The sequence below is a fragment of the Crocuta crocuta genome, unplaced genomic scaffold, assembly GCF_008692635.1.
Source record: "Crocuta crocuta isolate KB4526 unplaced genomic scaffold, BGI_CrCroc_1.0 scaffold127, whole genome shotgun sequence".
NCBI lineage: Eukaryota > Metazoa > Chordata > Mammalia > Carnivora > Hyaenidae > Crocuta > Crocuta crocuta.
Window position 1 is genome coordinate 1,609,447 of NW_027532008.1, and position 11,606 is coordinate 1,621,052.

At 50.5% G+C, this 11,606-nt stretch overlaps 1 protein-coding gene, 2 long non-coding RNA genes and 4 other non-coding genes across 9 annotated transcripts; 5 read left to right on the forward strand and 2 right to left on the reverse strand.

The window, feature by feature from the left end:
• Nucleotides 1-205: 205 nt before the first annotated feature.
• Nucleotides 206-3,680, reverse strand: RAB42 (RAB42, member RAS oncogene family). Of its 2 annotated transcripts, none has more exons than XM_077775795.1 (2): nt 3,601-3,680; nt 206-746 (listed from the first exon to the last, which is right to left on the reverse strand). In XM_077775795.1, the coding sequence occupies exon 2, from the start codon at nt 638-640 to the stop codon at nt 323-325; it is 318 nt and encodes a 105-aa protein (XP_077631921.1). In that variant the 5' UTR covers nt 641-746; nt 3,601-3,680; the 3' UTR covers nt 206-322. The 2 variants fall into 2 exon arrangements, with proteins under 2 accessions (XP_077631921.1, XP_077631920.1); XM_077775794.1 differs by lacking the exon at nt 3,601-3,680 and adding an exon at nt 1,302-1,587.
• A 4,058-nt stretch (nt 3,681-7,738) lies between these two features.
• Nucleotides 7,739-8,350, reverse strand: LOC144241278 (uncharacterized). Its single transcript, XR_013338005.1, has 2 exons — nt 8,118-8,350; nt 7,739-7,920 (listed from the first exon to the last, which is right to left on the reverse strand). It is a non-coding gene; the product is annotated as an uncharacterized LOC144241278 (long non-coding RNA).
• A 119-nt stretch (nt 8,351-8,469) lies between these two features.
• Nucleotides 8,470-11,469, forward strand: LOC144241277 (uncharacterized). 2 transcript variants are annotated; one of them, XR_013338003.1, is made up of 5 exons: nt 8,470-8,761; nt 9,954-10,040; nt 10,315-10,388; nt 10,724-10,772; nt 11,357-11,469. It is a non-coding gene; the product is annotated as an uncharacterized LOC144241277 (long non-coding RNA). The 2 variants fall into 2 exon arrangements; XR_013338004.1 differs by lacking the exon at nt 8,470-8,761 and adding an exon at nt 8,782-9,034.
• LOC144241363 (small nucleolar RNA SNORA16B/SNORA16A family) lies at nt 9,286-9,420 on the forward strand. Its single transcript, XR_013338052.1, has one exon. It is a non-coding gene; the product is annotated as a small nucleolar RNA SNORA16B/SNORA16A family (small nucleolar RNA).
• On the forward strand, nt 10,073-10,203 carry LOC144241365 (small nucleolar RNA SNORA44). Its single transcript, XR_013338054.1, has one exon. It is a non-coding gene; the product is annotated as a small nucleolar RNA SNORA44 (small nucleolar RNA).
• Nucleotides 10,416-10,548, forward strand: LOC144241366 (small nucleolar RNA SNORA61). Its single transcript, XR_013338055.1, has one exon. It is a non-coding gene; the product is annotated as a small nucleolar RNA SNORA61 (small nucleolar RNA).
• LOC144241369 (small nucleolar RNA SNORD99) lies at nt 11,215-11,288 on the forward strand. The gene has a single exon (XR_013338058.1). It is a non-coding gene; the product is annotated as a small nucleolar RNA SNORD99 (small nucleolar RNA).
• Nucleotides 11,470-11,606: the final 137 nt, after the last annotated feature.

Here is an 11,606-nt window from a genome sequence, read left to right on the forward strand (position 1 = left end):
ATGCATGTCCCGGCATCCACTGTCTCATTGATGCCCACACCCCCCCAAGCCCCCTGCGGTGATGTGGGTCTTTTATGAGCCCCACTGACAACTCAGGAAACGGGCTGAAGGGCAGGAAGCTGCTGCACGTGTGACTTCTTAGATCTTTCTGGAAGAAAGTCTTTCTGAGACCCCCCAAATCCAGAAGGCATGACTGCTAGGATACTGTTTATATTAACCCTTTGGATACATCCTGCCATTTGCTCTCCAGAAAGCTCCTGCCACTCCCCATTCCAGCGGCACTTCTGGGGTTGGCAGTGCTTTAACCCTTTCCCTCCCAGAGTCAACACTGACATGGGCCTGGGGGCTGCTTCCTGTGGGGGGACCTGGGGACTTGGGCCTTGTGGATGAGCCGGACACCCCCCCAATCCTCCTCCAGCTTGATGTCCCCCTGCTCCAGAGCCTGCTGGATGGTGTCAGCAAGGGTGTTGAAGGCCAGGTCCACATTGCAGTTCTTTTTGGCCGAGGTCTCCATGAAGGCCATGCCCAGCGAGGCAGCCAGCTCCTCTGCCTCCTGAGCCGAGACAACACGGGTGCTCTGCAGGTCACTCTTGTGGCCAACCAGTAAGAAGATCACCTTGTCTGGGCCCTGAGTGGCCATGACCTCCTGGTGCCAGTCGCAGATATGTTCAAAAGACTTCCTGTTTGTCACATCAAAGACCAGTAGGACACCTACCACGTTCCGGTAAAAGGACCTGGTGATGCACCTAAAGAAGGGGGAGTGAGCTGGGAGAGGTTTGTGCCTTCAAGACCCCCCACCCCCCAAAGACAGGGCTTCCCTCCGTGCACTGGCTGCCCAAGTCCATAGCTCTTTTCACACTGCTCGGTGCTTCTCTGCTCCCTGCGTCCCTGTCTCCCAAGAGAGTGCCTGCGCTCCTCAGCTAGGGAGCAAGTTCGAGTCCCATGCCCACTGGACCACACCTCCGTTCCTGGAGGAAGCGCGATGTTTTCCTGATTGCAGCTTTTTGCTTCCCGTTCTCTGCCTGGCAAACTCCTACACATCCTTCCAGGCCCACCCAAATCTCTCTTCCTTTGACGGCTCCCTGACACCTCCCGGTCTGCTCCGTGGGCTCTCTCAGGAGTTGGGTCCCCCATCCCTCCAGGTTTCCCGGGCGGGGCCCTTCTGCCCTCCCAGCGTCGCGGTCTCGGGCCACTGGCTGCCTTTGTGGAAGGACTCCGAGTGAGGGACCGGAGACCAGGGCATTCGCCAGACCTGTACCTGGGCAGTGAGGCCGACCCCGTCGGGGGNGCCCCGCCCGCACCTGAAGCGTTCGTGGCCCGCGGTGTCCCAGAGCTGCAGCTTGACGTGCGGCCCGGCCCGCAGCTGCAGCTTGCGGCTGTAGAACTCGACGCCCACCGTGGGCGCCCCCTCGGGCTCGGGCTCGGGCTCCGGCTCGCGCTCCGAGGCCCCGGGAGCTCCCGCCACGTAGCGCCGCAGCAGCGACGTCTTGCCCACGGCCGCGTCCCCCAGCAGCGCGATCCGGAACTGGTAGCTGCATTCCCGTGCCTCCATGGCCCCCTTCTCGCCGACCCCGCCGCCCTGTAGCCAGAGACCAGCGGCCCGGCCTCGCCCCGCCCCGGGGCCCGCAGGCTGNCGGGGTCTGCTGGGGACCCACCCAGGAGGCCGGGCAGCCGAGACACCCGGGCACGTGCTCGCCTCTCTGAGCCCCAGTTTCGTCTTCCAAAATGGGGATAATAACCCCTACTTCGCAGGATGAGAGATGAAAGGAGGCAGTGTGGGTTGGAGGAAGAGCGAGGAAGGAGAACCAGACGGGCACTGGCGGGAGACTGACACCGCCAGGGCGTTGGTCCACCTCATTCAGTCGCCGGCTGGCGCCGTGCTGGCTTCTCTCCAGCCCCACTGCCCAGGCAGTTCCCCGGTTGGGCCCCTGCTGCTGGACCTGGAGACGCCACTCTAGAAAGTTGATGGTTTCTAGATGCCCCGTCCTCGCCCATGTGCTCCTTTCCTGGAGCCCCACTGGCCCTGGCCTAGGGCCTCCCGTTCCATGGTCAGGTTCAATGTTTAACAACCCCCATTGCATTCTCAGCACCTGCCTGGGCTGGGCCTCAGGGCCCAGAAAGAGACTGGGCTGGTAGAGGAGGCAGGACAGACAAACGGGTTTCCAGAGGGAGTGCAGTTGGCCTGGGGCCTTGACAATTAACATTTATGAGGCCAGATAGTCAGTTCTTAGCTCTCTGCAGGCAACAGCTTTGAGAGGGCCGCTGTGTGCCCATTTTAGAGCTGAGGAGATTGAGGCTTGTCTCAGGTCACAGAGCACAGCTGAGACTCACATCTCGGTTTGTCTTAATCTTCATTACCCCCTTGATGCCACGAAAGGGGACTGCAAATCAAGTACCAAGAGTTATCAGGGCGCAGTGGTCAGGTCCCATTTGAGTTAGTGGCAAGGGTAAGGTAGGGACAGCTGCTTCCAAGATCCACTCTACTCTCTCCGGTCAGGACTTCTGGAAACCCAGGGCATCAAGGCTCAAGTTCTGGCTGGTCTCAAACAGCTTGTCTAGTGGTTTAATTCCACTGTCCCACTGTGGGGGAGTTTTACGTTTAACTTGTTTTGGCAAATTGGTGATGAGGGGAAATCCTCACCATTGCAAACAATTATACCCTATTTCCTTCTCACCTGGTGAGTTAGGTGTTATTCTGCTCATTTCCACAGATGAGGAAACTGAGGCCCAGATAGGTTAAATAATCCAAGGTTACTCCTCAGGGAATACAGACTAGCTGCCAAGTTTACCCAAGGGCAAAGCCTTGTTTGCTATTTCTGTTTCTGGCTGGATCTAGGAAGGCCCAAGTTTTCTTCTGGCTCTTTGTTTGTTTGTTTTTTTTTAAGTGTGTGTGTGTATGTATATATGTATGTAAGTAAGTAAGTAATCTCTACACCAGCATGAGACTCACAGCCCTGAGATCAAGAGTCACGTGCACTACCAGCCGAACCAGCCAGGTGCCCCTCTTCTGGCTAACTCCTAACAAATCAATGAGAAGCCATTTTGATGGGTCTCCACTTAATCTCAGTCATTGGTCACCTGCAGGGTAGAGCCTGAAAAGGCCCGTGTCTCTGCTCCTTCCCGACCTCTAGGAGTAGGAGAGAGAGAGGAGCCTCAGAAGGGTGTGTGTTTGGAGAAGGAATCCTTCCTGCCAGGTTTGCTCAAATCAAGAGTCCGCTCCACTCCCACCTGGTCCACTGATTCCTCCATTGAGATATGCTCCCCACCTCTGTTCAGCTGGAAAAATATTTTGTGTGTCAGGTCCCTACGGATGCGCCAGCCTCCTCCCCCCGCTCTTCCCCCTCCCCCCCTTCCTCCTCCTTTTTTATTTATTTTGACACAGAGAGAGCGCCCGCCCACCACCACACACGCATGCACATATGCTTGAGAGAGTGGGGGAAGGGCAGAGAGAGGGGCCACAGAGAATCCCAAGCAGGCTCTGTGCTGACCATGCAGAACCTGGACCCAGGAATCATAAGATCATGACCTGAGCTGAAACCGAGTCACAGTTAACCGACTGAGCCTCCCAGGCACCCAGCCCTTAGCCGCCTCTTTACCCACCACTGGTTCTCTGAGCTCCAGCCATACTCAACATCTTTCCTCTTCTCAACCTTCTGCCAGGAACACTCCTCTCTCTTCAAAGGGCCCCTCTCCTACTTCATACCTTAGATTAGATCCCTGTCCTTCAGAAGCCTCTTCCCGACTGGCCAATGAGGTCACATGAACTTTTGTCCACTGTGCCGTCTCCCTCCTAGGTTACTTGAGGGCAGTGATCTATGATTGCATCCTCAGTGCGTGGCACAAAACACGAACTCAGTAAATATTTATGGTTGAATGAGTGAATAAAAGTGGGTGCGTGCTATTTATTCATTAATTCAGTCGGTCAAATCCCACAATAGAGCTGGACTCAGGGAGCTACAGGGTCAGAAAAGACCTTGTGTAGGAGATGATGCTGACGCTGAGTCCCCAAGGACAAGCTGGGGAGGTCAAAGAGGAAGGGCGCTCCAGGCATGGGCATCTGGGCAAAGGCAGAGAGGCATGAAACAGCTTGAAATGCAATTTGAACCCAATATTCCCAGAAGCCTTTGTGGTTCACACATGTGGGCAGTGCACTGTCAGCACTAGACTCTTTGAACTTCCTCTCCTGGACACTCTTGCTGTGGGCTAGGGTCATGTGCCTGACCTCTGTACCTAGCACCAGAGTCCAGATGTCAGCTGACCTTGCCATAGACTCGCTATGTGATTAGGGTGAGGAAAGTGATTTTCCCCCCAATCCTGCTTCCCCTTCTGCTAAGTAAGGCAGATCCGGGTGCCCACCTCACAAAGTAGTTATGGAGGAGCCATATCACATGGCCAGTGAGCGGTGCACATTTACATTAGGTAGGTATAGGTTTTAGTTCCAACTGACACTTACCAGTTATGTGGTCTTGGCCACATTTCATTCATTCATTCATTCATTCATTCATTTACTTAGTAATTGTTTCAAAAAGTGCTGTCTCTTCTATAAACCGGGCACTTACACAGCAGTGAAGATAAAAAGACACAATTCCTGTTATTGGGAGCTCACATTGTAATGGGGAAGACAGAAAATAAATCCATGTATAATGTGATGTCAAGAAGCGGTAAGTGCTGTAAATAATAACCATGCAGGACAATGGCTCGAAGGGTGGCAGGGTGCTATATCAAAATAGGGTGTTCTGGGGGCGCCTGGGTGGCTTAGTCGGTTAAGCGTCCAACTTTCGCTTGGGTCATGATCTCGCGGTTCGTGGGTTCGAGCCCTGCGTCGGGCTCTGTGCTGACTGCCAGCTCAGAGCCTGGAGCCTATTTCAGAGTCTGTGTCTCCCTCTCTCTCTGACCCTCCCCTGCTCACGCTGTCTCTCTCTCTCTCCTAGAAATAAATAAAAATATTTTAAAAAAATAGGGTGTTCTGAGGAGGTGGCATAAAGTGAAGAGGTGAGTAATGTGTGGTCTCTGATATCCAGAGAGGATAGTTCCAGGCAGGAGAACAGCAAGAGAAAAGGCCCTGAGGTGGGATCAGGCAAGGGTGCTACAAGCAGAGCGGAGAGGCTGAGGAAAGGGAGCAGAATGAATGTGGGAGCAAGTGGTGGGTGATGAGGGCAGAGAGGAGGAGGAACCAAATCATCTGTGGCCTCAGAGGCCATCATGGGACTTCAGCTTTTATTCCAAATGTGTTGCAAAATCAGTGATTTTTGAGGTGAATGATACATTTTTTCTTGGTTATGGTTTTATTTTTATATCTTTATTGAGGTATACTTGACACACAGGAAACTGTACATATATGATAGTGTACAATGTGATGAGTTTTGATGGACGTGTATATCCATGAAACAATGGCCACAACCATGTATCATGCCAAAAAGTTTCCCCGTGTCCCTTTTTAATTCTCCTCTCCTAACTGCCCCCCACCTGAGTTGCTTTTTTTAAATGTTTATTTTTTTGACAGAGAGAGGGGAGGGGCAGAGAGAGAATGAGACGAAGAATCCAAAGCAGGCTCCGTGCTGTCAGCACAGAGGCTGATGTGGGGCTCAAGCCCACAAACCGTGAGATCATAACCTAAGCCAAAGTCAGACACTCAGCCAACTGAGCCACTCAGGTGTCCCTCCCACCGCGTGGAGAGTTTTAATTTTGATGAAACATAACTTATTAATGCAATATTGTACTGGAGGTCCTAGCCAATATTAAAAGACAAGAAAAAGATAGAAAAGGCATCCAGACTAGAAAGGAAGAAGTAAACCTGTCTTTATTTACAGACATGTGAAAAATCTTAAGGAATTTACAAAAGAGCTGCTAAAACTAATATATGAGTTTAGCGAGGATAAAAGTTAATATGCAAAAATTAATTCTATATATACTAACAACCGTTTAGAATTTGAAATGGACAAAAATACCATTTACAGTGGCATGAGAAATACAAAAACTTAGGGATAAATTTGACAAAAGAAGATCTGTACGCTGAAAATTACAAAACAGTATTGAGAAAAATTAAAGATGACTTAAATAAATGGAGAGGTATACCATCCTCATGGATGAGAGGACTCAAGATTGTTCTCAGGGGCACCTGAGTGGCTCAGTCGGTTGAGCATCAGACCTCAGTTCAGGTCATCATTCCTGAGTTCAAGCCCCACATCGGACTCACTGCTGTCAGCCTGTCAGCACAGAGCCCGCTTGGGATCCTCTGTCCCCCTCTCTCTGCCCCTTCTCTGGTTGCACTCTCCCAAAAGTAAATAAATATTAAAAGAAAAAAAAAGATTGTTGTCAGTTCTCCCCAAATTAAGTCTACAGATTCAATGCAATTCCAACCAAATCCCAGTAGGCTTTTATTTTTTATTTTTATATTTTAGAGAGAGAGCATGCAAGAGAAGGAGAGGGGCAGAGAGAGAGAGGGAGAGAATCTTAAGCAGGCTCCACACTCAGCACAGAGCCTGACTCGGGGCTTGATCCCACGACCCTGGGATCATGACCTGAGCCAAAGTCAAGGGTCCAACGCTCAACCACCTGAGCCACCCAGGCACCCCCCAACCAGTAGGGTTTTTAAAAGATACAAATTAGGGGGCTCCGGTCATGGTCTGTTCAAGCCCCGCATCGTGCTCTCTGCTGTCAGCACAGCACTCTTCAGATCTGTCTCCCTCTCTCACTGCCCCTCTCCCATGTACATGAAAGCTCTCTGAAAAATAAACATTAAAAAAAATACAAATTTATCTGATACTAAAATTTATATGGAGATGCAAAAGACTGAACAGCTAAAACAGTTTTGAAAAACAAGAACAAAGTTGGATGACAGAGAGTACCCTATTTCAAAACTTATTTAAAAGCTACAGTAACCAAGACAGTGTAGTACTGAGTAGAGAAACAGACCTACACATACAGCTCATTGATTTTTACAAAGGTGTCAAAGCCATTCGACGGATAATCTTTTTCAAAAAATGAAGATGAAACAACTGGAGAGCCAGATGCAGTAAATAAGCAACCTGACTCTTACACCACACACAAAAATTAACTATAAAAGGAATCCTAGGTCTAATTGTAAGAGCTAGAACTCCTAAGCTTCTAGATGTAAACACGGGGAAATGTTCAGCGCTTTTCGGTTAGGCAAAGATTTTTAAAATAGGACACAAAAAGCACAAAGCATTGAAGAAAACAAATGGACATACCGGACTTCATCAAAATTAAAACCTTTTGTTCTTTAAACACCAGGGGCTGGTGTGTTGAGCCCACGCTATAGGGGAGAATGGCAGAATCAGGGAGACTAATTAAGAGGCTACTGTGATTGTGGGTCAGCAATGAGGGCATCAGTGGAGGTGGTAAGAAATGGTCAGATTCCTGCCACATCTGAAAGGTGGGGAACGAACGTAGGATTTGCTGATGGATTGTAAGCGGGAGGTTTGAGAAAGAGGAGTCCAGGATCACTCCAAGGACTTACTGAGATTGGGAAGAACAAGTGTGGAGGAGGGAAAGTTGTGTTCTGAGAAGCCCATTTATTAGACAGCCAAGTGTAGATGTTCAGGGACGCTGCAGAATATAAGGTCTGGAGCTCAGGAGAAAATTAAGGCTGGAGACACTCATTTGAAAGTCACCAGAAAGTTTCTTGTCCCCTCACAGTCTGTTGTTTTCTCTATTAAATGAGAACAATAGTAGTACCTACTTTTTAATGCGTATATTAAGGATAAAGATTAATGAATAGATTAAGCACAGAATAGGTATTTAATTCTTGACAACTACTTGTTTTTACATTGACGCTTATTCATTCCACGGACAAAACATGTACAAGGCGCAGTGATTCTGAGCGTGGTCTCTGCGGTGGACTCGTGGATTCCAGCCCTTTCCTCGTTACCTGCGTGATCCATCCCTCAGTTTTCGGATCTGTAAAAATGGCGTAACTATAATCCTATACACAGGGTTGTTAGGGGAACTAGCTGAGATAATCGAGCATAATCAAGTGCTCAGCAAAGTTACGTATCTATTAGCGGGAAGATGAACAAATAATACATTCATCTTCTGAGTAATCGGTCCCCTCCCCAAGAGCCGCGCTTCCAGAAGGAGCCCCTCCCCACACCCACTCGGTGGCTGCTCTTCCGCCAGCCCCCAGCGGTCGGAGCGAAGCCCTGACGCCGCTCATTTCCTGCCTTTGGGAGTCTGACTGAGCTCCAGCGGGCATGGCGAGTGGATTCATTTGTGAGTCCAGTGCCGAGTCCCAGCCGTTCCGCACCCGGCGCAAGGTTGCTCTCTTCCCGGCGAGAAGACAGCGACTCCGCAGGCGCTTAGAGCTCAGAGCCTGGAGCGCCTCGCGGCGCCCGAGGGCGGACTACAACTCCCAGAGGTCTGCGCGGGCGCGTTGCTGCGGCGGTCAGGCGCCGCCGCCCAGGGCGAGGCCTATAAAAGCCCTCTCCTAGCGTACCGACGTCCTTTTTCCCTGCCGCCGTGCGGGTATTCCTACGCACTTACCTGAGACCTGCTGCAAGTCACGCGCATCCTCGCACTTGCCCTATTTTAGCTTCGCCGCCACCGGCCCCTCGCTCGCCTGGGCTGCCTTCCAAGGCCGAGGGATGTTGAGCGCGGCATGCAGTTGCCGGGCCACCCGGCCTGCTGGGACCGAGGTCCGCAAGGCCTGTGCGGCCGCATGCGCAGTGCGAGGGGCCGGACCCTGCGAGGGCCGCGCCTGCTCCCGCCTCGGCCCGCGCGTCCCGGCGCTGCGGTGTGACCGGTGAGTAACGCGGGCAGGCTGCGGGGTGCAGGGCAGTCCTGGGCCTGTAAGTGAACCGACTAGAGAGACGCCGCGTGGTGGTGTCAGCGAGGTCGCCCGTAACAGCTACCTATTGGGTGACCTTGGGGAAGTGACTTTACCTGTTATCTGGCTGCACAACATGTCAAGGAATTCATGCAGGTGGATAAAAAGACAGGTTTCTGGAGGTCGAGTCCTTTAGATGCTACTTTGAATCCCAGTTCTGTGGCTTTCTGCAGGGATTGGCGACTTTCAGTAAGTAGCTTAATTTAAACCTGTCCGTAAAACGGATGATAAAATGGTCCTGGAGAGATATTAAATGAGACAAAACACTGGTACTTAGCAAAGTAAGGTGGTAATTGGGGCCTGGTAATGGGATATCTGTTCTCTTATTTGGTCTCCAGCAGGTCTCCGTACGTGAGTTACAGTTAAGCAATAGTGCACAGGATTTAGGTCAGTCTGAGGGCTGGACAGCATTTGGGGCTGCCCTGAGACCTAAATTGCCCTGTGGCCCTTATCGAAGCTGCAGCTGCTTCCACATAGCTGCTGTGGTCAAAAAGGAGCCCAGAGTGACAGTTTTCCTTGACGGTCGCCGTTCTGTTTGCTGTAACTGATCTGCAACATATCAGGAAAAGACAAATCCCAGTGTACCTGCCATTTCTCAGGCATAGGTGCAGTTCTTTATTACAATTGACAGGTTTCCAGAGGCCAAGAGAAATGTTCTGTTAATAGACGTATAGGTGCTAGAATAAAACTTAAGTAGGTTGTTGAGAGGCGCCTGGTTGGGTGACCGACTTCACCTCAGCTCACGATCTCACAGTCTGTGGGTTCCAGCCCCGGGTCAGGCTCTGTGCTGACAGCTCAGAGGCTGGAGCCTGCTTGGGATTCTGTGTCTCCCTCTCTCTCTGCCCCTCCCCTACTCGTGTTTTATCAAAAATAAAGATTAAAAAACTTGGAAAAAGGTAGATTGCTGAGACCAAGGAGTATGGAGGGGCAGGGAGTTGGGAGTGGGTTAGGCATGGCAAGTGGCACAGATCTTAAAACAGTGCTTCGGGTCACTGCCACAAAAAGCTTAAGGCATAAATACCAGGGTCAAAAGCCAGTCAAACGTTTTGATTCTGAAGACCAGAAGAAGGGAACAGTGTCATTCAGGACAACTGTGTTCTCCTCTTAGCTGTGCCAGATGAAGATTCCAGGATGACCCTGACGTTGAGCTTTCTGGTGAGGACTTTGTGATGGAACACACCCACCGCAGGACCTGGTAGGTTTCTGGGAACTGCCTGAGGGTCAGTCCAGCATGTTTCCAAGGGCTGTGGCCGGCCGTGGCCATGGGATCTCCAACTGCATGCGAGAGTAACCTGGAGAGACTTTGACAGCACAGGTCAGCACAGTACCTGTAGCTGCCACTCGCCTTTCCTATATCTGCCTCCGGAGCTGGGCTGGAAGCTGCCGACGTGAGTCCATAAGCTGCCACGTCGATGGGCACATTGGCTCAACTTTGTGTTGGATTAGAGCCTTCATGCTTTTTTCTGCAGGTTGTCCCCAGGTGCCCCGGCAGTGTCTGGAACTGAAGAATCTGAAGACCCCAGGTTGCTGTGCTTTGGGGAAGGTAAAGTTAGATGTCCAGGACAGCCTGCCCCTCCAGTTCCCTTTCCCATCAGATCTGCACACTGGTCTTGGTGGTCGTACAAGGAGGAAAAGGAACATGGAAGCTGACCTCCCAGTGCTTATAGTCTGGTATATAGCTTAGGGGCCAGCTTCAAACAAGGTTCGAATTCTCTTTGGTTTCCTCCTCCCCTGGGAAATGGGATAATCCTAGGGTTAAAGGGAGGATGTAGGTGAAGCTTGGGGCAGCTGTAGTGACAGCTGACTTAGTACTTCTGAATTTGATCAGTATGAATGGCTTTCTTGCCTCTTGATTGAGTGTCCTTTCTGGTCTTTTAGATCTGTTACCAGTAAAGCTGTCCTCCTCTGATTATGGAGCTGTAGTCGGGTAAGTTGGTTACCTGAAACTTCACTTCCTTGTAGTGTCAAGCAGTGGAGAGTTGTGAGCCCGAAGTAGTGGAATCAAAAGGCGGCCTAGGCCTTTGGGAAAGACTTAGCTTTTTCATGCTACATCACTTACACCTATCAGCTGTTCATGGCCAGAAAAGAAAAATGTTTGGTGTGATTTGGTATGTTAGATTTGCCCACCCTGTTGGAAGGCCAAGAAGAGCACAATGTGCTGCGAGTAGAAGGTACCAGATACCAAAGCCCTGTACCTTCAGCAGAGGCTGATTGCTGTGAACGTACAGTAGTAGTTTGAGCTCATGCTCTGAGGTCTGGGGAAACCTCAAATCGTGGAATCTTAACTGGCCCCTTTCCTGGGAGTGTGGGATATGTGTTGGGTAGAAACAAGTAGTTCTTCTAGCTCAGGGTGCTGTTTTTTTAGACTGACTGGTCGAGGATGAAATCTAATCTGAGTGGACATCTGTGGATGATAAATGCGGATATGGGACTGAGACCAGTTTGGTGAAGGCCTGGGTGACATTAACTAACTAGGAGAATATTAACACACGGGCTTACACTTCTTTTCAGGAGCGACCTTATGGGAAAAGGCAAGCTGTTTTCGGTGGAAAACCATGACCTTTGTATTTCTGCTAATGCTGGCATGTGGTATGTAAGCAACCAATAAAAGACTTAAAAAAGTATGCTTGTGTCCGTATCTATCTTGATGTCCCTCAGACTGCTGGTTATTTCCCATTATGGTGTCAATTTTTTAATAAAGGTTAACGTCTCAAAGGATAACATGATCAGTTCTGTAACTTCTATTTTGTAACTGTCTCGT

Excerpts from the sequence above, each read along its gene's own strand:
- RAB42 (XM_077775794.1), bottom strand. The coding sequence starts at position 1,552 with ATGGAGGCACGGGAATGCAGCTACCAGTTCCGGATCGCGCTGCTGGGG. Across the intron at positions 747-1,301 it reads GCGGGCCACGAACGCTTCAG|GTGCATCACCAGGTCCTTTT; the intron begins GTGCGGGCGGGG and ends CCCCTTCTTTAG.